This window comes from Orbicella franksi, chromosome 1 (genome assembly GCF_964199315.1).
Source record: "Orbicella franksi chromosome 1, jaOrbFran1.1, whole genome shotgun sequence".
In the NCBI taxonomy this organism is placed as follows: Eukaryota; Metazoa; Cnidaria; class Anthozoa; order Scleractinia; family Merulinidae; genus Orbicella; species Orbicella franksi.
The window spans coordinates 30245649-30271043 of NC_138145.1; the positions used below are offsets into that span (position 1 = coordinate 30245649).

The 25395-nt window shown below is 37.6% G+C and overlaps 2 protein-coding genes across 3 annotated transcripts in view; both read right to left on the minus strand.

Moving 5' to 3' along the window:
* Window positions 1–3420: 3420 nt before the first annotated feature.
* Window positions 3421–25395, minus strand: part of LOC145502412 (uncharacterized) — a 35901-nt gene continuing 13926 nt past the window's right edge. Inside the window, exons 6-8 of one of the 2 annotated variants that reach the window (XM_081481751.1) lie at window positions 6975–7076; window positions 6347–6520; window positions 3421–4609 (exon numbers count right to left, since the gene is read on the minus strand). In XM_081481751.1, coding sequence (XP_081337877.1) covers window positions 6383–6520; window positions 6975–7076 — 240 coding nt within the window. In that variant the 3' untranslated portion in view covers window positions 3421–4609; window positions 6347–6382. Of the gene's footprint in view, window positions 4616–6346; window positions 6521–6974; window positions 7077–25395 lie in introns of both variants that reach the window. The other variant, XM_081481744.1, reaches the window with a different exon arrangement.
* LOC145502338 (uncharacterized) lies at window positions 7161–22732 on the minus strand. Its single transcript, XM_081481620.1, has 2 exons — window positions 22422–22732; window positions 7161–11687 (listed from the first exon to the last, which is right to left on the minus strand). The coding sequence occupies exons 1-2, from the start codon at window positions 22730–22732 to the stop codon at window positions 9587–9589; spliced, it is 2412 nt and encodes an 803-aa protein (XP_081337746.1). The 3' UTR covers window positions 7161–9586.

Sequence of the window (25395 nt, forward strand, 5' to 3'; positions counted from 1 at the left end):
CAAATACAGACACAACAGCTTCGATATGCATCACGTGGTTGGTACATTTACCCGTATCACATGGCAAACAGGCCTATGATTGATTCCTGGACGGTCCGAACTTGACTCTCTACGGATGGCCTTTTTTTGCAAAGATCACGCCGAAAAAAAACGATTTCCTCCTACAGGATAATGCTTTCTTCTTAAGAGGCCTTTTCTTCCGTTGTGTATTGGGGACGAAACTTCATATCTTTTACGAAAGTAGCTTTAAAAGATTTATATGTTTGACTTTATCATGTGCGTTTTTAAAGCCGGAATGATTTTTTTATTCATTGTAAAGAAAGCTTTAGTACATACTGAAGAACACAACAACATACTAGAGAAGACAAAATTTTGTTTTTGCTTTTGGGGGAGTGGAGGTTCTCGCTTTTGTCTAATTGACTTACATCTATATGAATCAAATCACGTTTAACCGTTGACCCTGTAGTGCTGGAAAACGTTAAGTCCACCATCGAAACTCGGCCTTGTAGCCTTACAACTACGCTTAACGCCAACCTTCACTTCAACTTCACTTAATTTTGCACTTAAATTTTGAAATTACAATATTAGCATAAAAAAAAAAAGAAAAACCCTGATCTTGAGACGACAAGCCCCATGAAAGGAATAAAAGCGCAATCTCTATGCCTCGCTACTATGGTGCGAAGAAGGCCTTTATGCTCTAAGGATGCGGAAAGAACAGCCATGTAATGACTATAGTATTAACAAAGTGACAAAAATCCGGGGATAAAAAAAACTTTCATTATTTGCCTTATATGTAGTATTGCCTTTTCTTTTGTATGATGTACGTTCGACCGTGTTTGTGGCCGACTCGCTAGAGTTTAACCCCTCTACATTAAGCTATATTTGTTAGGAAGTTGGAGAAGTTCTCAATTCTTTGTCAAGATAGATTGCCTTGAAAATTTCTTCTTCTAAAATCTCGCCTTCTCCTCGAGTTTACACAAATCTTCGACCTTTAATTAAATTCACTCGCGTTATGTTATGGTTAATTTTTGCAGTATAAATTGACAGCAAAAAGAAAAAAAGAGAGTTTTTATGTTAAATTTCTAACATTTGTCTAAGGCTCCCTTTCAAACTATTAAAATGCAGACTTAAACCCTAAATACAAATTATCCAGAAACATCCAAAGCAAAACATCCTGAGGCTTAGCATTACATCACTTAATACAGATAACTCAATTTTTCTTTAAACTTTTTTCCTTTTTGTCTAGGTATTTAAACGAGTACCCTTGAGCTTTCATAAAGAGAAAAGACCTCGTGCGATTAACAATAATCTGATTGCGCGATAATGCATTTGTTTGTGATATTGGGTGGATCATAAAAAAAGACCAGATCTGCGGCTTCACAAAGCATTTCCTCGTATCTACAGAAATCCAGTCACAAGGAGGAAAACTTGTATTTTGAATTTTGAATCCGGGCTGAACTTGAATTTGGTCAGTTTCATGGGTTCCCTGGCGTGCGCGTCAATGGGGTGTGCCAACAAAATTTGATAAGATTAGTACTATCACGGCAAAATCTGATTAACCTTTGCGGTTCACGGAAATTTACTGCCAGACTCAACAGACTGGGGCGTTTCCCTTGAAAAACTTTTATCTTGAATCCAACATGAAAGATCGAGAACATTTTCTTTCATTTAGGATGCTTCCAGTACCCACGTTTTATTTGATTAATTTTATTTTTTAGTTTCGACTATCGTAAAAAAGTACCGCCAACTAATCGGTTTTTTTTTTTGCAAGTCAGGTGATTTCAAAACTAATCATTCTTTCCCATGCTTTTCGCAGCGACATCCCGTCTCTGAGTTACTGAGCTTAATTTGCAAAACGTTTTCCACGCTAATAGCAGCCAAAGTAGGCCTCGGAGTTTTGTTACGCACTTTATGTAAAGCTAGAGGAATAGTATAAGGTTGTCTTTTTCCCCAACCAAAAATGAATTACAATTACTTACATGTACTTGGTAAGAAATAATATCCGTGACGATAAGTTAGTTAAAAGCTTTTACCTAAATCAACGAAGAAATAAAAACATAGTTCCTCAGTGACCCAATGATCAGCTGCCATCTTCAATTTCATGACGTCGCATAGTTATTTCCCGGCCAGGCGGCAAAGTGCGACAAAGAGCCGTATTATCTTCCTCGCGTCTTAGTCCAACTTAATCTTAAGCATCATCAGGTTAGCGTTTCATATCTTGTTTCTCTTTGCAGCGATGATATTTTTTCTTTGTTTTGGTCTCTACATCACAAATCCCTGACGTAGCAAACTGATATTGTGAAATGTTTACCGGGTAGATCACACGCGAGGGTATTGCCACGCAATGATGTCATCATCCTACGACAGAGTATGGAAGAGAAAGCAATGGCCGCTGAATCCAGGATTTTTCTTAGGGGGGTGTACACCACTAAGGAATGGCGTAACTGACTGGTGAGGTAAACAAATTTTAAAAGCGAAGGCTTCATCTCGGGGGGCGGGGGGGGTTGGGAGTGCGCACCCCCTGCACCCTCCCCTTAGATCCCTGGGGTCAAAGATCTCCGTTGATGATTTCACTGTCTTTTAAGATCGACGATGCGGTAATTTTTGTTCGTATAACTAGCAAGACTGTCATTGGATCACACAAGGGATGTTACCTCATTAGATAAACTGTTTTCAACAACATCAACAGTTATAAGATAAAAAACTACTTCGTTTAACATTACGGCCACTTCTTTGGCCCGAAGAAACCCGTTACTCGGTTGTTTTTTTACAAGCTTACTTTAAGAACGCCTTTAATAGCACAATTGTGTAGTCCAATGGTGATCGTATTAACGGGATTCTTCTGTAATTTTAGACTGTGTATTGTTTTGCAGTGTCTTTGTGGTATATTTTGAACCCTCTTGACACTAAGGGCGGTGCCCACTTTTGTTTGTGCGCATTTGTTCTGCGCATCACGCAAGGCAAAAGACCTTTGTATTTAGCAGGCACTATCCTTACGAGTCATGTACTATCACATGGGTTGTATGGGAATTAAAAGAGAAAATACCACTAAAAGCAACAGCTCAACAGGCCATCTGTCGTGTTGTCTTCCAATTTGTACTATCAAATTTTCCCATGATCATTTGTCAGAATGAGGCCTATGTTATCATTTTTAACACCTCATTAATTTAGTACCAATGAACTATAATTAGAATTGTTCTTTTTATTCACATTACAACTAAAATACATGACATGTTATTTCATGTCATGTCGTACCATTTAATGTCACACTACGCCTTGTCATACTATTGTAAATATAATTCTTTAAATAAAAACACTTGTTATAGTGTTTGGGGGTCGGGGAGTGGGGAGCAAATAATAGATGACTAATAAAAGCTCATAAAACTGCATTTTATAATAGCTTTTTTTGTCTTGTTGGTCTGCAATGTTTATTAAATCTAACATTATTTTCACAATTATTAAGCACCAGATACTGCCTGGTCTATGAACAAAATAAGATAAAAACGTTTTATCCTGTTATCAAATAATTCAGCTAGCAACAAATCTATTTACTCTTTTCATCTACTAATAAAACATTTGGGATAAAAACTAGCTTTGTAAACTGGCAATACAAGTGAACTCATTCGTACTTGCACAAAATGGTAAGGCCACCGTAGGAAACCAAATGATTTCTACTGTATTAAATGCAGTCTTGTTGAAAGGAAGTGTACAGAAGCTTTTAAAAGGCTTGGGCAAGTACAAACGAGTACGAAAATCATGTCACCTTTGAATACTCAAGAGGAAAGCAATCCAGTTGTAGTTTTTGGTCGGTTCACTAGAGGTGAGAAGTATTTCCTGCTTGAAGCAGGGTTAACGACTCCCTTTAGTTCAAAGATAAATAATTATTGAAACTTTGTCCCTAATATTCGAACAGGTTTAAACCAACAGGATAATTCCAGGAACAAATTGAACAAACAAGCGATTTTCCCGTCAAGCGAAAAATGTGACCCTGCAGAGACATGACAATACACAACAGTCATAACAGGAGTGAATTACATTAGTCCCTGTGACAAGTTCCCTCATAAACACAGAGTAACTGAATAATGACCCTTCAGTACATTCCCTTATGGCCTGCAGCGTCTGCTTCAAACCCCTTAGAAGTGTTCCCTTATGTGCATCAATCTCATTGCTGCTAGGTCCCTATTAGTTGTTTCCTACACTCACTCATATATGCTGAATGCACATAATAGATTTTAAGGAATATATGCTGATGATCTTGTGCATGCTATGCAAGCCAAAAGACTGATTTGTCCACACATTTCACTGTGCTCTGCATATAATTGGGCATTATTGCTTTTCACCGGGAAATATTATCACTATGCAACATGCCACTGTTTAGTCATGTGCAGTTGTTATTACAGTTTTTACACAAGTAATATCCGTATATTTCTATGACATTCTTAAATACAAAGCTAACCAATCATTTTCATTTAGATTACTATAATAACAAATTCTTTTAGAGTTAATGATAAGAATCACAGAACTAATCCTAATATTCAAGTTTTAAGCCACCAAGCAGCCAAGGTTCCTCTTTGAACACAGGCAGTTTCTAAACATATGCAGAGAAGAACTGAACCTAAAGAAAAGTGATACATAGTTATAACCGATTAGTCTGAATGTGAAATTCATCCATCAACCATTTAACAACTCTTGTAGAATTTCTCACGCTCTCATTGGCTAATTTTCATTGCGAGTAAGCGGACAGACACAAGAATTTATAATTTATGTGATGCGTCAATGAGCGAGAGCAGACAATTTGACAATTTGTTATTGTAATAAACAAATTGATGTCAGTTTTTTAATGCATCTGTCCTGTTATTGACGATGAATTTTATCATAACACTGTCAAAGTAGTCTGCGGATCCACAAGGTGATAGTCGAGTGGATCCCCAGTTATCTGACAATATTATGACAAAACTCATGATCAATAACAGGACAGATGTACGAAAAACTGAGATCAATTTGTTAAACTGATTGAGTGAGGGATTGATTGAGGAAACAAACAAGCATTTGAGTAAGTAGTAGGTAGGAAACAAGAGACAACAACATGACAGAGTATGGTAAAAAAAAAAATGAAGTAAACAAACATAAAGGGACTCAATGTTAAAAGAAATGAGCTTCACTTGAGCTTGATAATTTAGAGGAACCAAACAGCCCTAGGGAACACACTACTTATTGCTTGAATATTCCTACAGAAAGAAAGTGCTCCTTTATGGAAACTACAAGTTTGGCAGGTATATTTTGCAGGTTGCAGGTTGCAGGTTGAAATTTAATTATAACTGGAAAACCGCTGGCACTTAAAATAATAATAACCTATATACTCGTCAGGGGTTCTTACATAAAGTAGTTTGCCACTTTCACATAATGAAAACACAATCAATCCGCTATAAATACTTATCGATTGACACGCTGAGACCAGTGAAATCTCTTAAAGGCCATCTGGATGGCTGCTCCACAGATGTTTCCATCAATTCCAGATTTGGCTCGGGTCTTCCCTCAACAACAGAGGATTGTCATCACAAATGAAGCAAATAAATAAAGAAATGAAATAATATAAGATTTTAACTGACGGAATATACTAGCACAAACTCAGTGTGCTTTCATTTTGGTACTCACAGGGAAGAAACCAAATTCAGCAGATATTTCAGATGATATTTCACATGTTTCTATAAAAACAATAATTCATTGCAGGCTTAAAATCATAGGAATATACTCTCCTCCCATCGCTTCGGCCAGTTTGGCACTAAGGTGGAGGCCACCTTTTTTTTGCAATTGTAAACAGCGTCATGTAACAGTCACGGTAAGTCTACCACCTGTACGTTTCTTTTAAGTGCCAGCAGTTTTCCAGTTATAATTAAATTTCTACCTGCAACCTGCAACCTGTAACCTGTAACCTGCAAAATATACCTGCTGTTACAAGTTTCAATATTTCTATGGAACCTCAATCACTTTATGGGTACAAAAAGATCTCCAAACTGCTAGTACTAAAGCTCCCAGTGGTGATACAGCTTGACCGTAGAGTGTTTGCACTGTTTTTGTAATGGATAAGAGTTCAAATCCCTGGCATTGAAGCCTGAATTTCTTCAGCCTTTCTTTTCAGTAGTTTCCACTTATTAGTTGAATATGACAGCAAAGATCTAATTCTCTCTGTACATTCTTTCTTTCCACAGCAGTTCACCGACATGATATCTATTTCATATCTATTTCAACTTTGACACCTATCACCTTCCTTGCTGATTGACCAAACACTGTCATAAAAGGTCTCCTTCAATCATTGAGGGAAAATGTACACGTCAGATGTACTTACATTCATTTGATAGTCTCTCTTAACTCTAAACAGTTGTTATGTAGATGAAAGAGTCATAAGATATTCCAGAGCCTTGTCACCATCATTATTAGCAGCCTGGAGACAATCCAGTATATTATTCTCCTTGAAGCCATATTCCTTAAATTTTTTCACCAGTTCAAGAAATTCTACTGCCTGTAAATAGAAAACAGTTTAATTGAGGTCATCCATGCAGTGTGTATAAGTCTTGTTTCCAACTCCTACAAGCTAAGGGAGACAGTGTCCTAATAGTGAGTGTGTTGGGGACTTCAGATTGAGTTGTCTGTGATTCAGCCTTCACTGGGGTAAGAGACTTCAATCTTAATCTCTCTCCACCCAGGATTTGAAATGGGCACTGTAAAATGTCGGGTGCAGTTCTGTTATGGACTAAGTTTCAATCTTAGTCAACACTTCATGCCACTGTAAATGGAAATACAGTTAAACCCCGCTATTTTGAACTTTCGGCAGAATCAAAAAATAGCTTGAAATAGTGGGGTCTGCCTATACTTTAAGAGCTGGCCCAATGACTGTACACCCCTAGGCTCAAAAGCAAGAAACCTGGACAAGGGTTTGTACACAATCAAGAATACATGTACAAACATACCCATACCTTAGCTTTCTCAGTGTTAGTGTAAACAAGGGCAACTTCTACAGTGTCTGCTGGATAGTTCATTTCACACAACTCTTGGGTAGCAAGAAGAAATTCCATAACCTGTAAAGATTTGTGAAAAGATTAACAGCTAAATGCAATGATTTAGACTACATCCTGACCCTGGTCTTCTTTACAAATTAACTGCTGTTTGTATATGAGGTGGTCACATTTTCCAAAGTTCTTTTAATAACCCAAGTGTTGGACTGGCCACTAGGATTGTAAATCTGACCACCTGCTCAAGAAAGGTAACCTATTTACACACAAAACCATGCTATGCCCAGTTGTTCAAAGTTGGATTCAATTCATGGTTGTGACTTCTAAATTCTCATGGGTTTAAGAAGTTTACTAGAGTACTGTTTCGATGAGTTTGTAGAAGTGATGCATCAAAGCAATAATGGGAGCTACTATGGAGAAGGTGGGGAGCCAGTGGTATGTCACATCCTCATGACCATATTTCCATATTACTTATTTATGGAGGGGTTACTGTTCTTGTTGATTCATTTTAATACATGAAAGAGCAAATACACTCATTAAAGCAAATAATGTTGGAGGGGGAGAATTGTTTGGGTTTTTTGCTGCTTTTACCCTGGAGGGCTTGAGTGAGAGTCAGGACAAGACCAAATAAGTTAAAAAATGCATTGGTACTACAATGAGTACATTAATCAGATCTAGCAGAACATTCTTGACTCTGATCGGTTTTACTGGGGCCTACTTGTCACATTGTTGGTGTTGACATCCAGTTACTGGTACATATCCAATTACAATTACCAGTGCACACCCACATAATTCGCATGTCAACTTCTGTTCAGGAAATACAATGGATTAATGTTCATTACCGTTTGTAAATCTTACAGAAAACACCACTGACTATTCCCTCAATGAAGTTCTCAAAAACTTCTTTAATCTTGAAATTTGTTACTGATACATTCAGTTAGTATTTGGACCTCATGTCATACAATTGAGAGAAACATTATTGTACTTGAAGGTGAAATACAAGAGATCCAAGACATTTCAAATAGGCCTAGTGCTACATGCTCATCCAATTTTGCAATATTACTTGCCTCATGGCTGCTTACATTGTACTCCACTCACTCCAATTACTACTGATGATACTTATGTATTATAACCAGTTGACAGTCTACTGCTAAAGGTACAATTTAGGTCAATATTTGGGTTGACACTATGTTTTAATGTGACTCAAAATGATTGCAAAGTTTTACGTTTTTGCCTGAAAGTGCAAACTTCAAGTCCTTCTAATACAGGTTAATAAGATATCATTAATTTTAATTTTCATGAACCTTTTCTGATCTAACTCTACAAAATATGCAAAATATTGTTACAGATTATTCAAATGCTTCAGCTGTGAAACACCCTACCAAGAGTAAAGTCATGAAACCAAAATCGTCCTTAAGCTTAGAACAACTGCTCTAGACCTTTGTTTTTCTGCAGACAAGCAAACCATAAACAAAGGCCCATGACACAATGGTATGCACTCAATTCCTAATCTCTGTAATAACTTTACATTTGCTATCCCAAAAAAAGGACACTGTTATGCAACATCTTTGGCAGCACCAAGTACAGACAGTGCTTGGCCTGGCTGAAATAAAATTTAGAGTCTGGTTGCCCACAGGGAAGTGGGAGGCGTGGTGGCCTCATGGTTAGTGTGCTCATCTCCTGATCAAGCGGTCCGGGTTTGAGCCCTGGCCAGGGACATTGTATTGTCTACTTGGGCAAGACACTTTAGTCTCACAGCGCCTCTCTCTACCCAGGGGTGTAAATGGGTACCGGCGAACTTAACGCTGGGGGTAACCCTGCGGTGGACTAGCATCCCGTCCAGGGGGGAGTAGAAATACTCCTAGTTGCTTCATGCTACGGAAACCGGGATAAGCTCCAGCCTGATGGGCCACTTGGCTCGTATACAGACTTTACCTACCTTGCCCACAGGGAAAGAGCAACAGACAAACTTGCCAAAAATTAAAACAAATTTATGACAAATGGCATCCAACTTCTCGTTGCATGCGCAGCCAGAGTGTAGATTGAAACAATTTGCCTCACTTTTAAAGTTTTTTCTGTTGTTTAGAAATCTGTAAATTTTACATATGGCAGTAAGCAACAAAAAAACATTGAAGGTCTACAGAGTATACTCCAAAAGGCTACAACCTACAACTTACAATATTATTATTCTTACTCTGCAGAGTGTTCTACAGTGCTTGACCATGACTGCATGGTTACATTTAGAATTCTGCAAGTCAGAATTAAAACACCTGCTTGCTATGGAGCTGTGTAAGCTTCATGGAAGTCTGAAGTGAAAGGAGAGACAAAGGAAGCAAACAAACAAGGCTCCCCTGAAGGAACAGGTGGTCTGAGACAAAATACTTCAAACTGTTTTCAATTGTTTGGTTATTCTCTTTTTCTAGAAAACCTGACTACCTAGAAGTTATTGCCCAAGTATTAGACCTTAAATATTGCATTCTTTACATGGCCACTCTTTGCTGATAGCCAAGTCTGTCAAGTTTATACATTGTTTTGATTGAGAGTAAGTATGATTGTGCTTCAACAGTCATAAGCAACTAGCACATCAATGATGTCAGATATAGATTTAGTGCCACATCACCACCTGCTTCATTGGCATTGAAAGTTCCACAGCATGAAGGACATTTTGTTTTAAGAAGATGGCCAGAGTAATTCACCACTTTTGATTCAACAGTACACAAGGGACACTTGTATTTGGCTGCCTGAATTCCCTGCAGTGATCTCATCAATTTGCCAGCAATTTCAGCACCATGTTGATCGTAAGCTCTCTTTTCTTTCTGACTCAAGTTGTCCAAAGTCCAGAACACATCAAAAAACTTTAGGCCAAGGACATCTGCATTCTGCACCCTGAAAAACCCATTGTCTGCCCAGTCATCCCCCCATGAATTCATCAGACGTAAGCTCTCGGCATCATAACTTGTCAGAACTACTGCATGGCCACCAGGGTTGCTTGTTGAGTGATGCTTTGAATCAAGGTAGGATCTTGTAAGGATTCCTTTGGGATTTTGCTCATAGAACTGGTAGAACCGATCCCACTGGGCTCCACTCAGATAAAATCTGGCAACCACCGGTTGTTTTGCAGAAATGGCCTTCATAGCACCAGTAGCATCTACCTCTTTGCACTCCAGGCGATACTTTGGACAAACTTCTTCAAGAACTCTTTTGGTTGGGGCTCCGTGCTCTCCATATTTAGCAATTAATTCATGTCTCAATTCAAAGAAATCTGGATAACCACCATCTCGTCCTATGATGCGCTTCATAGCAAGGTGTAAAACAGCAGCAGATGCATTTGCATAACAGGTTCCTCCATGTTGTCTCTTTGCTCCAAAGTCGTCACTTGACTTGTTGATATAGATATCCAGATCAACTGTAGAGAGCATATCCGAAAGAGCATCTTGGCTCAGGGCACCCTTCTTGGCCATGTCACAGACATCTTTGATAACATCTGGATGGTTCACTTGAAAAAAGAGTCTGGTTTCATTGTTGTCAATATGTATCTTCCATCCTCTCTTGACAAACAGAGTGCGTGGTATCTTCTGAGTTGTAATGGTGGAGCTCATTCTGAACATGAACTTTGCCGGATCTTGCCAATGTTCATCTTGAATGCTGTACAAATGACGAGGATCAGAAAGCTTTTGGTTTGTTATGAAACAACTGACCATGGTGACTCCAAGATTTGACAAAGTTTGAAGTGGTGGGTCATTTCCATCAGTAGGCATACCATCAGAGAGAATGAATAGCAGTTTCTGATGATTGGCAAACTCTTTGTACGAAAACAGATCCACAGAATGATGCATAGCTTTCATGAGTGGAGTGTCTCCATAAATGCAGGGCTCAATTGTTTCCAGCAACTCATCAACCCGTTCATTAGTTAGTTCTTGAACACCAACACTAGCATGCAGTATTTCTGATGCATCATGAACACTCATAATTGCAATTTTGCTGACATCCACCAATTGGAATTCTGCAGCTTTGCTCTGTCTGGTTGCAGCCATGAGTCGTTCACCCTTCTTAATTGCTTCTTTAACTGACCCTTCTGTGCCATGTGATTGCAGAGTGGAACCAAAAATTGGAACATACCCTGCTGCAAAAAATGCACCTTCAGTGGCAACATTACGAATTACTTTACCTCCATGAAATAAGTTTAATTCACGACACTCTCTAGGAAGACACTCATAAACAAACTTTTTTGTAAAATCACAGCTTCTTTGTAAATAGTGCAGCATTGCAGCAGCAGTAGTATCATCAACAACTTTGAGCAAGACATCCATCTTTCCCCAATGGCGAACTCTTGGCGCTCCATTTCTTTCAAGAATAGTCAGTGCTTCATCTAACATGTCTCTTTTGTTTGCTCTTGATCTTATATCTCCAATCTGAGCCTGTTCCTTAATTACTTCCTGCTTTGCTTTCCTAACAGTACTTAACAAATCAAAGACTTCAGGATGAGAAGGACTACCAACAGCTAAAGCAAAGGTCTGGTTTGAAGATGAGACATCATGCTTGATCAATTCATCCACCACTTTGAAGATTGACTTTGCCCATTCTCCACCTTCCTCCTCCACCCTGCCACCAACACTATTTCTCATGGAGTTTGAGACATCCACTAGAATGCCTATCAGGGTAGACATTGTTCTGAATCTTGAACAAAAAATCAACATGTAAGATTATTATGGGCAAAATGTTATCAAGGCTTTAATCCTAAATTTACAGTGAAACTAGTTTTTGCAAGCAAGGAATATTAAACTCTGATGTTAAGGATAAACGATATTTAATAATAATATTTACGGATAACTCAGGAACAGAAAAGTGAAGAAAACAAAAAAACACATATATATGCAAGCAAAACAAAATATTGTGAAAACAAAATAAACCTTGAAAAACCTCAAAACTACACCAGACAATGAGATGACCAAGAAAACAGCAAAAAATGAATGTAAAAATCACCAAAATGAAAAGGACATCAACTTCAAGATATGTACAAGTGCTAAATAATTTACAGAGAAATAGCAAAACAATAATATTGCCTATGACCCTGTTGATCCTAATTTCCATTTTAATTCCACGAAAGACAGAAAGGATAATGAAAATTACTGATTTCTGAACATCTTTATGCCTTTTACAAAGAAAACACAAACATAAATAAAACTGTTTTCAAAAGAAAATGGATGAAGCCAAATGTATCAAAAGAGTGTGGAGCAACATATATGCAAAAATAGTGCTGAAAATCTGAAACACAGAGTGCGAAAAGTTTTCCAACTCTTGAAAAAAGGATGTTTAAAGTTCCAACTATACTCTGGGCAGGTATCTAGCTTAATTTTATGCCTGTCTAGTGGGACTTTTTCTGTACAATAATTTAAACACACAAATCAATTGTACATGAAATGTATAATCAATTACATTCGACAAACTATGTGTACATCCAATCATTTAACGTTCTTTTAAGAAGATTAAAAGCTCTTGCAACTGACCCAAAATAGAAGGCCATGACTATGCCATTGTGCAACAATCTTCATTTTCTTGGTTTCTTGGAAAAAAGGGAAGTTAAATAACAGGGCATTCCAATTACCAGCTTTTTTCCAATTTTTCAGGCAAAAAGTTTCGTCTCATTGCGGATTTAATTAGCTGATATGCAACAGAGTAAACAAGGTTGGATGGCGAAAAGAGATCTAATTTTACTCGTAACCTCTAAAACTGTTCAAGGCTAAGGTAACTGCAAACCTTCGCGAGTGTCCTCCAGAAAAAATTCATACGTGTGCTGTTTTGAAGGAAACCCCCACAAACTATATGTCAATAGAAAGGTTATAAAATGTAGAATTCGATGAAATTATATTCATTTGTGCCGACTGCCTTACTAAGGTGGCAGAAGCCGTTAACACCAAAATGACCGACTGAAATTCTGGCGAATTAATCGGGTATCAAATGTAATCGTTGATACAAAATAACTGTGCAGTGTTAATCACAAAGCATCAATCTCTCAAAGCGTGTCACCATTTTCTTTCATTTCTCTTGATTATCTTTTCAGAGATCTTTCAAGGTCCACTATCGAAAAATTCACGTAACGTGTTGCATTAGAGACCGCCACGAGAAAAGTATTTGAAATTAAAGAATTCACTGACATGTTTTTGTTCTGTATCTATCAGTGAATGTTCTGGCCAAACTTCAAGGTGAACCGTCGATTCTACGTACCCTACTAATTCATTTAAAGAGGGATTCTCTTGAAAAACGAGCACAAGTTTTCACCTTCTGAAGATTTATAAACATGTCACGCCTTCTCAGAGGGATATGTAAACTCAAAATGCTGCCTGCCAATGAAATAACAGAACCCCTAGTGTTCACAGTAAGGAAAGTTGAGCTTCACTGTAAAGCGATAGTGTTTCAGTCATGTTTTAGATGCGTACATTTTAGGCCGGTGGTCAACAATAAAGGGCAAAACAGAGAAAAGTGATGTGCAACAAAACAAGAAGAAACTGAGGAGCAATTGCTGAAGCGTGATTACAAAAAGGCACTCTTGACGGACATGAAATCTCAAATTGAAAGTATTTGATATAGGATCTCTATATTAAGCTGTTCGCCATGAAAAGATCGCTGAGGAGTCCATGCCTTTTGGGGATTATGACACCTTGACGCTTTATTAATTTTTATTTAAAAAAACCTCTTTTTCCAAATAACCTTGAATAATGAACTTTAATTTGGTTGGAAAAAAGAAAATTTGGAAAAAGTAGCCCTACAAAGGTTTGGAGTAACCTTAAAACATGTGTGAAGTAACCAACTACCGGTAAGTGGAACCTAATATATCAAAGTGTTTGTAAAAGTATTGACTTGTAAACTGAAAAAGCAGTCAAATACAACATAACAATTTGCTTCTAGAAGGGCTGCAGTTTTCCATTAGCAATGAAACCTTTGGATCAAAGAAGGATAACACTGATGTTTAACGCCCATGAATAGTTACTTTCTTAATTGAGAGAAGCTCTAGGTTTGGTAAGCACAATGGTAAGAAATTGCGTGTTCAACGAATCTTGACCACTTAACAATTTGAAAGCTAAAAGTACAAATGAATGTTAGTCACAGATGAAGTCAACATTAGGTTGTAATAAGAATGCTGAAATGATCCCTTCAGTTGCTTTCCAACTTGATCGGAGTCAAATTCAACTTCTGCTTTCCGTCTGTCAATTTAATTTCCAAGGCAATGTAAATGTGTTTCGCTCACTCTTGTATGCATTCCAGAACACCTACGTTTGTACTTGCTTACCTAGAAAATGTATAAAAGCCAAAAGGCAAGAAAGATATCCTTTCACGCTTCTGGTGTTTTGCACAACTGATTGTGTTGCCCAGTCATGTTGATCACAACCGAATGTACCCCAGCATTGACAGAAGGCTGGACAACAGTCACATGTCAACTGGTCATCTCTGATGGCTGGGAGATAATTCTCCTTTCGCTGACTGGGAAGTAATGTTGGGCATGGTTTCGGACAAAATTATAGACGGTCTCACTCGATCAGTAACAACACTACCCTTCAACCTCTTTGCCTTCTAAAAACACTCGTTACCCTGTAGTTTTCACATTACAAAACCTTGTAACCACTTTCCAACCTCAGACGTTATTTTTTATTAACTGGAACTCTTTGTAAATGAGCCTCACCAGGAAACCACAAAGCAAAACAGTGCAAACAATTGAGAGCCTGAAATTTGCATACCAATATTTCACATGTACAGCTATTTTTAGTGTTGCTCTTTTGATTGGCGAAGCAGGCATGGAAGAATGCCTGCTGTCCCGAGCTTGAGACAATTTTTCCTTTTTCATCACCTACAGAGCTGAATTCATTGTGTTGAAGATGAGAAAAATTACCATACACGACTGCATTATGAAAGGATATTGTATCTTAATAGCTCCAGTCTTTCAAAGTCTCTTCCTGCTACATTTTTTCTTCCCCTTGGTACTCTCACTGGAAGCATCTTTTTTACCTATCATATGGGTTTATTTACTGAAACCCGTAATTCTGGTACACAATACGTTAATCTTTACATTTTTTTTATTTAGGAAGATCTTGCATATGGTCGGTATTTTGCATTTATATTACAAGAATATTCTGCTCTTTATTTATTTTGCTCCTAACCCTTGTTTTTCCAAATCTTCTCACTTTCCATAGAAATTGATCTTTTAGTTTGGAGTTATCGGGTTCTTTATAATTTTTATTGCCAAATATAGCAACAGATGAAGTTGAATATAGAAGAGCTGTCTGGATTTGTAGCCTTAGGCTGCAAGTGTACGCGTGCAGCTTTGAGCCACATGTCATTTTAAGTTGCTCAAATTTCCAGTTTGCTTACACAAATAGAACAGGTTAAATTATTAGTAATTATAAAACTACAGGGTAACAGCCATTTTTCGAAAGGAAAAATGATCCAAGTGTGGTTTCTTGACTGATGGAGACACCATTAATTTGTTTGCTTTGTTTGTGGTTTTATTTCACATCTGATTATTGGCTACACAATCAACATGTCAAAATCAAATCAAAGTCGTTGGATGTTGTCCTTCAGTAGCATTTTGAATGAAAGTGTTAAAAGTGTTCACACCTTTTTGCCTTTCACTGTAAAAAATGATTTTAGCTGAGTTTTTCTGATTTGTGGTACAGAAACTTTTCAAATTTTTCCTGAAGACTCCATGGTGACAAGTTAAACAACAAATTAATTAGACTAGACTGTGACATGACAAAGCAAGCCTTTCAATTTGAAACAGATTCCTTTGGGTGGTTTAAAAATATAAACATAGACTCAATTCTTATAAAATGACAAACATTTTTCTGTAACCTTCTTTTTTGCCCCCAAAAATGCTCTCAGGCATTAAGGTATCATGGTAGTTGGATTGACAGTGTTTGGAAATCGCGCTCTTACGCTGGCGCTTTGAAAGAAAACCCCATCAACCTATACATTTTCTGAAAGCTTAATAGTTATAGAATACAATGATATCTTTGAAATTTTCTAAAAAGTTATCGTCGCAGTGATATTAAAAGAAATACCCAGAAACACTGCTTCGCTTAAACTGGTTCACTTCCGCGTGTGAATTATCGGAGCGGCATGATTTACATCGGAAATGTTTTCTCACACATCACCCTCAAAAAGCGCGTCTGCGATTTTCCAGATGTGGTTTGGTTTTTTTTTCTACACCCACCTAAACTTTGATATTTTCAATGCAGACGTTTCCTTCTACTAAAGAAGCCATAACTGTGAAATGGAAGCGAAATTAAACAAAGCCCAACACGCTTTTTCGAAGGACGTATCCTAGAACATACCTGCCGATTTTCAGCCATCGGAAGATGTGCATAAACGAACTAAAACTGTTCATCCTTAGATGCAGTTTCATTTTATCGAGAAAAACATGAAAAACCTTTTATGAGATTGGTATGAATAGGTGTTAAAAATCCCCTCCACACTGACAGATGTCGGCATGGGTCAGTTTACCATAACAATGGGTTATGACAACTTGAAATAAACAGACGACTAATATTCTGGCATGGAAACACGTCACAGTGAAATCGTGCGAGAAGCAACAAACTACAAGTTAAACTGCTGTGATTACTTTTACTTAAAAGATTTCATCAGCGGCATTTGTATTATGTTGCTTAAGTTTAGGCTCCTTTGTTTTCCAGACATTTCTTGAAACCATGCCTCGTGAAGCCAAAAAGCATGAAAAAAAGGAAATCTCGAGGTCTACATTGTCTACATCTACATCTGCGCTTGACTCTCTCATTGTGGAAGTTTCAGAATCGTGTCTGTTCTATAACAACTTCGCGTGACTCGCACTTGTTGTATTTTGACCTTTAGCTTCATTGGCAGGACTAGTGTCCTCGAGTTCCTTCGACCATTCTTCTTGGTTACAATGCGACCCACAGTCGCTCAGAGCCAAAGATCTTATTCGACGCTGGACCTGTGGGTTCCACCAGATTTTCACCTCTTCAGCTTCTTCGAAGACGAAAATGGACAAGAATTTTTCGTCCTGACATAAAGAAAATTTGACAAGAACGAAAGCCAACTTGCGATGAAACAACCAGATCAAGAACAGTTCGTGTGCACAAATGAAATATCACACAGCAATTCGCATTACTTGTGACAATTGGTGGTGAATTTTAATTAGAGGTGTCAACGTGCTGTAAGGGGTTAATAATATTCAAAAATAATTTTTTTGCTTTAACTTAAAAAGTAAAAAAGCCATTTTCCCTATTCTTTTTGCAAAATATTTTATCTCAGTCTTCTCAATTTGAACAGCCAAAAAAAGATTTTTCACATTTTTCATAAAAATGCACCTACCATGATACCTTAATTGGAATGGGTCATTTGAACTTCCCAAACTCTTCAGATTTTGTGGCTAAATTAAAATAGCTCTTGCACACCTTGCGTGCCTACGTTTTCTTATGAGAGTCTCCCGATCATTTTTAACTCATGAATTGCGCATGCGCAACACAAGTTATCGTGAGTTGTGGGAAAATGTGTAGCTTGCTTAATGGGCTGTAAACACTATGCAAATAAGGTATGGTTGCAGCTTACTTTTAAATTGCTGTTCATCTTTAATTAAAATAAGGCCGAAATTAAAAGATATAAGTTAAAGAAGACTTGGCCACCGAAAATGGGAACATCGAGGATTGTAAAATCGATGAGCAGCACAATTTCTCATTGGATGCGGACTTCATGTGGATTTTACAGAAATGGAAGTCGTTGAAGTATGGTTACAGTATGGTAAATGCGCATATAGCAAGCGAAATGATATAAAGACAGAGCATTTATTTATTGTATCGCTAAAAACAACGAAAAAAGAAAGGAAAAAAAACTAATGATCTACCTTCCACCCGGAGTCGATCGTGGAACCTTTCGACCCGCTAACATGTCCACTATCCTCTGTGCTACGTGAACATTACATGATGAAGAGGGGGAGAAAATAAACGCTATAACAATTAAACCGCTGATAACTTGGCAAGCTCAAGTCTGTACCAGGATTGTCTGAAGGTTAATTTGTCTTTCACTGAGCAACTGTTAGTGAGTATATTTGGCATTCGTGGATTTCTCTGACGCTCGACAGTGCCTTTTTTAAAACTTAGAGGTCACACGTGTTCATTCATCGGCAAATAGAGTCGCAACGTTTGTTTTAAGGGAAGGTCTTCATGACATGTTTTGCACCAAGGCTCTTCGCAAGCTACACACAACACAGGTAAGCTGAAACAAGATGTTTTGTTCGAGAAGCTTGGTTTCGAAGAAATCGGAGTGAATCAACGTAGTAGTTGAAGGATACATTAGTCGTCGCGATCACCAACTGGATCTGAAGAGACTTTAACATTCCACATTAGGCTGTTTGTGTTGGACTTTTTTGAACATGGTGAAAGAGAAGTTGTTGAGACAGTTTGTCTTGTTATTTTTCGTTTGATTTCCTTCATGGAAGACCAGGTGTCCAGCCTGAACAAAAAAGGAGTCAAAACTACAGTTTTGGGGCCAGAAAGTTCTGACACGGAAATTAAGGATGCTCTTGAAGGTAAATACAACCTTGCACTTTCAAGTGGGTTTTGAATACAGATCGCGGATTTAAAGCAGCTTCCTGGGCTTTAGAAAACAAAAGTGGTAATGAACAGTATTACTTTGAAGTTTAATCCTAATTCTTGAACGACTACTAAAGCCACGGCCGATAAAAACTCAAGCTTTCGCTTCAGTGTAAAGAATTAATTTGAACATGCTGTCACGCAGTAAAGCACATCTGTGAAATTTTGAACATTTTTTTGCTTTTAGATAGTTTTTGTTTTTGCCTCATCTTGAATGAAACTTTATTGTTATTGAACTTCCTGTCATGTTTCTTTCATTTGGTTACCTTTCTTTGGGAATTTTAGGTTTAGTTAACAGCATTTTTGCACCGTGGATTTCTGCATATTTAATGATGGCAACCGCCGCGGCTGTGTTTGTTTAGTTTATTTGCTTCGTTCAAATACATTTTTTTTTAGTTTTATTCAGCTACTATAAAACTCCTGAGAAAAGAACTAAATGGGCACTAATTTAGCACAGTTGAAATACGATTTGTCTCAAAATAATTGGCTTGTTCTTGTCGTCTTGTTTATCTACAACTTTCATCTTTCTTTCACTGCGCTGCATTATTTGTCGCATGCGAAGAAATTGTATCATTTCTTGTTTTTAAATTGTACCTTAGATATGTCTTTTCGCTGTTATTTTCCCGTGTTTTCTCAAATGTTATCCGCTATAATAAAAGAAGCGAAATTTTGTTGTTTTCAGTTTCGTTTTGTCCTCCAAAGTCAATAATTAACTCGTTTTTACGTGTTCAATTTTCTCGGCTTTTGTTGCACGGCAAAGAAAAAATATAATTTCTTGTTTTCTCATCAATTATAATACACCTCAAGTTGAGTTCTTTTCGTTGATATTTTTTAAAAATTTTGGCCCGTCATTTGTTCAACTTTAAATAAAGAATGTCTTAAAATCTGATCTTGTACATGGCTGTGGTTACTGGGCATATGGTTTATTTTTCTGCTTACGCCCGCTCTGAAATATTTCAAAAAAAATCTCCAGGGAATTAGGGGTAGGCTGTGAATCATTACGTCACACCCATGTTTTGTGCCAAAAATTCTACAAATTTTAAATTTGAATCTGAGCAAGTGGAACAAGTCAACTTCATTTTATAGAAGTAAAAGTCTACTTGAGGCAAGTCTATCTGGAGGCGTTCATGCGGGACGCTTTGGTCTATGTAAGCATTAACTTTGAATGGCTACCCTGGAACTGCAAACACTCATGCCCCGTCCACACTACACTGGAGAAATTTCAAAAGGGTGTTAATAACTCTGAAAACACATCAAATGTTTTCCGCCCACACTTCGTTGGAGAAATTTGAAAATGCAACAATCACCGGTCATTTTGGATTTGTGTTTGAGGAAATCGTGACGTCATCGTTTTGGAAAAGCTCCATTTTGAAAATGTTTTCCATCCACATTAAAACACAAAGCCGGCAGTGTTTTCGTTTGAAGAACACCCGTTTTCGTGGAGAATTAGTGTGGACAAAAGACGTAACCGTCAAAATAAAGCTGCGTTTTCAAATTTTTCTGGCGTAGTGTGGACAAGGCCTCAGTGTAATTGTTTATCAAGTATTACAAATCAAACCTGAAGGTCAAAATTGCTAAAATTACGCACTGGTCGGTAAACACGCACTGATTATCAGATAAGATCGAAATCTCTCGTGATATCACAAATTGTTCTTGCGGACAGACTGGTTGGTGGTTTCCACTGGAATGCTAGCAGGCTTGTACCAAGAGTCTTCGTTCCCCTTGACCAGCGGTCGGGAAACGAGCCACCCTGGAGAGATCCAACTTAAAGTCCAAAAATATCGGACTTCCGGTTGAATTGCGCCTAGCTCATAAACACGTGGCTCAATCGAGTCGCCTATGTTTTTCTTTAGCGTGCAAGGGCACCTGTTTTTTCTGCTCTTGTTTCATGCAAAAAAAAACAAAAAAAACCGGATCCTCTCGCAGGCTAGTTTTTCTTCCAATCATTTTCATCACTTTCAAAGCCAGTGGAACTTAAGGCTGCAATGGAACTAGATATACTTCGCTGTGGATACTTCACCATCGGCATACCTACATTGGTTACATGAGCTGGAAGTCTGTTCCTCTCTTTTTGCTTAATTTTCTCTAATTTCCCTCGACAAAGGAAAATAAACCACGTTTCCTCGTCGCCTTGTTGCAACTTGAAATGAAAATATCGCCTAGACTTTGCATTTCACGGAATTTTTACATCGGAAACTTCCATCGAAAATGTCATGAACGTGTCCTTGTACATGTACGTCCTTATAAGCTGAACATGAAAATGCCATTTTGCAACAAAACTCGAAACTCGTTTCTGTTTATCTCATTTGATAAAGAGAGAATGATTTATGTTTTCGCTAAGACAGTATTGCCTTGATTTTTCAATATTTCCAATGTTCACTTTTCAAGCACATTTACTGCCAACTATTTCTTGGTGAGTTAGAAACAAAAATGATAAATGTTTAAAACACATGACCTCGTCCACCCTTGTCAAATGTAATAGCAAGATTGTTTCAGTTGTAATGCCTTCTTATCCAAATGTTACTTTGTTTCCTTGGTACTTTATTAGCGAACACTGAACTACTGCTCGTACTCTAAATATGAAAATTAACCACAATATTCCCTAAACCAGATAATACTAAACATAATCCAGACAATATTTTAATTCTTTTGTTCAATTCACGAGTTTGCTCACAGAGCCTTTTGATTTGTTGGTTGTACTGTAGAAGAACCTCAAAACTGGACAAAAGTTCCCAAACAGTTTAGAAAACTGCTGAAAAACTGCAAAACATAGATATAAAATCACCATACAAAAAAAGATAGTAAGATGCAGGAGGTATGCATTTTATAAACATGAAAAACAGCAAAACAACATCAGTGCAGCTGTCCCAGTTGACCTCAATTTCCGTGTTGATTCCGAGAAAGGAGGTATGTTGAAAATTCCAATTAAAAAAATTTCTGCACGTCTAGCTTCAATGCCTTTTACAAACCGAAAAATGTGCGGTACTAAAAACAATTTTCGAAACAAAATGGAAACAGTCGAGATTATTTCGTTTGGTGGAATGAGCTCTGCTCAAAAATTTTACATGAAATACATAACAGTAATTATACTCAAATAAGTACAGAAAGGTAAATGTGACGAATGTCTTAACAAAGGTTCGAGCAACGTAGCACATCATAAGGATTACGACATAAATGAATTGTGAATTATTTCTAGATTATCCTTTTGAGAAAGGGCGATATTCTTGAGTTGAAATCGTCTTTTTCTTCCTGCAGTCCATGGTAACATACATCTGAAAATCTGGGCGTAACAAGCTGTTAAGGCGCTGTGTCCTTAGAACATGAAATATCACAAAAAAAAAATCAAACAGTTTTCTTGTGGCGAGGGCTGTAAGTGCTTTTTAAGGCATTTTAAACGTCGGATAAACTTAGGATATATAAAAAAATACTGATCAAAAACAACCAACTAATTCAATGCTTCTCCCATGACGGAACTAAACCTCGGCTTTTTGGTCACCAAAATGGTCAGATATCGCAAGCTAAATGAATATAAGCTACATAAAAATGGCCTCTGAGAAAAGAAGTTGTTAAATCCACTTTTCGTCAAAAACTGTGACTACTTCGACGATTATTTTCGGGCTCGTCATTGAAAGTGAAAGTGCAAAAAAAATAAGAACATCAACTTCCGGGTTTTTAATACTGTCCGTGGCTCAAAACTCCTTCACTAGTTACGTTCGCAAATCGTAACATGAGAAACGTGCCTGGTGCGCTTTCAGATGCATATCCTAAGACAACTACTTCTGTAACTGTTTACCTGGGAACGATATATGCCAAAGTCCACCTTTCCAACTTCTTGGCGTGTTGTTTACTAACGACTTCTCCTGGTTGATCACCACAGGAAGTAGAGGAAGGATGGAAACGAGTCACACGACACCTTTTCACCAATGAGATTGCTGGTTTCACTCCACGCACCACCAACAAAGTAAATCGAAACCACATATCTTCATAAAACATGCACAACAGTACAACAGTATTTTCAGAGATTACCAGAGATTCTACTTGACCGTTTCCCAGGTCTGTGCGTGATTCCGTACTCGAGTTACAGTATTCGTCAAGACGTTCCATACAAATTTACCGAGATCGGCAAAGAAGCGTTCGCGGAGGGTCAAAATATTGCGGCCGGAAATCAATGGAAGTATGTTAAAACACATCTGTAATTGAAGCGATCATTTCATCCTCATGACCTTGAAAACTTTCACATCAAATATGCACAGGATGAGTCCTTTTCACATGTCTGACATCCTCGTGACCATAATGAAGTCGTGTGGTGCCAAAACAAAACTGCCCGAATGTTATCGACCCGGTTGGGGAAGGGGGGAGGGGGGAGTACTCCCAGAAAAATTGGGTGGGGGTGTGCGCCCCATTTCCCAAAACTCGTCCCTTTTTCATGACCAAAATCTGCGATTTTCCCTACCCCATTTATGGCCTGATCAAACATTTGATACCCTATTTATGACTGTTGCGGTTGGCACAGCTGCCCTAAACAAAATTTGTAAGGGCTTTTGTTGATGGTCTTAGCAATAATGCTGACAAAGTAGCTTCTTCTAAAAGACATACCCAATTCAAGATTAGAGTGCAAGAACTATACCCTATTTATGACCAAAATGGCCAAAATTGATACCCTATTTTATGACTAAAAGGGCTGAAAATCCTACCCTTTATAGCCCATATAAGGGAGTACTCCCCCAGGGGGATATTGAACTGAAAACTTATTAGAGAGTATATATCACTGATTACAGAGCCTCTGTTGTGGGAGTGAGCAGAGGCAGAGCAGGAGGGGTGGCATAATAGAAAGTTAAATCACTGTCAGAATTTCATGCAACCGTCACGGACATCTTAATATCACACTTGATTTGAAAGTACAATTTTTTTGAAGGATTCAATCTACATTCAATTTCTGCAAGCTTTTTCCCTTCAACAATTGCGGATAACAAAGAATTGTGAGGTGATTATGTTAAACAGAATGAAAAAGATTAATGACTTGCTTATCATGGAAAATTGACCTCACTTTACAGATGCAATTTAATCAACTGAAACAAGGACACCAGAACATACCTACTTAACAACATGGACTTTTGCAATAGTTATTAATCAAACAGTAGTCAGCAGGACAAACTGGGGACCCATAAAATAGGCTTTCCATGCTGAAGGATTCTCACTGGGGATATTAAGGTGAAACAGTGACACGAAGTCCCCTTAGGGGTCTGAAATTTGCAACCCTTTACGTAAGAAACTTTAAAGACTTTGATTGGAGGATTCTGGGGTTAAGTTCTCTAGTGTCTGGGTTTCCTCACTGAAGCGCTGATTTCTGGTTTTTCACTTTGGTGCGCGAGAGAGTTTAAAACCGATGTGGAGAACAACATGTATTACCACCAAACCATATTGATTCTCATTCCCCTAGACAGAAGTGACCAGTGATCACTTGGCAAATATTCCCAAGGTAGAACAAAGTGATGCAAAGTCCATAGAGGGGGACCAACAAAAGGCCAAGGCATTGCTTTTTTTAACACTTTGTATTTCCAAGACCTAGAATTATCTACAACCTGTATACATTGTATTTTGAATTCACTATTTCTCAGTATTTAATGATGCACAGACAAGCACATATATACAAAACTACATAACCTTTCTATTTTTGTATTATTATGGTAATGATGCCATGAAATAAAATTAGGTGCATCAATAAATATACCTTGGTGCAGTGGCCTTGTAGTCAGTGTGCTAAAATCAACAAACATGTAATAGTATTCCACTCATCACAGTAAATAAGTAAAAAGTAAATAAGTGAAAAGCAAATAAGTGAAAAATAAATAAGTGAAAAGCAAAGTCTCATTAACCCGTTTTAACAATGATCAAGATATTTTTGGCAACACCAGCAAAAATATACAAATCATTGTGGTAAAAAAAAAATTGTCTTTGGTCAAATACATTTAAAAAATGCTCTACAAAAGATTGCCAGAAATATCAAACAATTTACAAGATACTAAAAGGCAGTTGTTCCTCCAGTTGCCACTACTACTGCTCATCACTCAGGATGCTTATGCTCTAAATATCAGAGCTTGGTCTAATCCAAAACCTTTACTTGATCATACATTAATCACCTGGCAATGCCCCGTAAGCAGTTGAAAAAAGTCACTTGTATAGAACTCTAGGCTAGAAGGCACATAAAAGAATAATAGGAAACGGTGTCTATGACTACCCTACCATATCCTTTAATGAAACTATCACATTTAACAAGGTGTGGTATTTGAATCAAACTTTTAACACCTGCACGGTTTGCAACTGCACATTAGAGGGAACAACATGGCTTAAGAGACAAACTTTAAAAACCAGCTACCAGTATAAAATTAGAACCTTCAGATGAGAAAGTGGTCTGTGATGAAATATGATGTACTTCAAACTGGTTTCCCTGATATGTTAAGTTTCTCTTTCTAGAGAAGTGGCCTGAACAAATGTGACAAGCAATTTATGGAAAGAGAACATAACTGTTTGACATTTTAAGAGTCAGTTGTTAATTCTCTGCATATCCTAAAAACTAGTACCCACTGTCTGTTTATAGCCAAGTCTCTGATAAAAGTTAATTATCCTTTCTAAGCTTTCCAAGCTTTTTTTTCAGGGAGTGTCTCGACTGCTTTTGTTCTTTAGTGTGAATAAAGATTGTTGTTGTGGTTGTTCCCGTACAAAATTTTTACCAAGATCTCGCCAAGATTGATGACATCTTGCAGAGA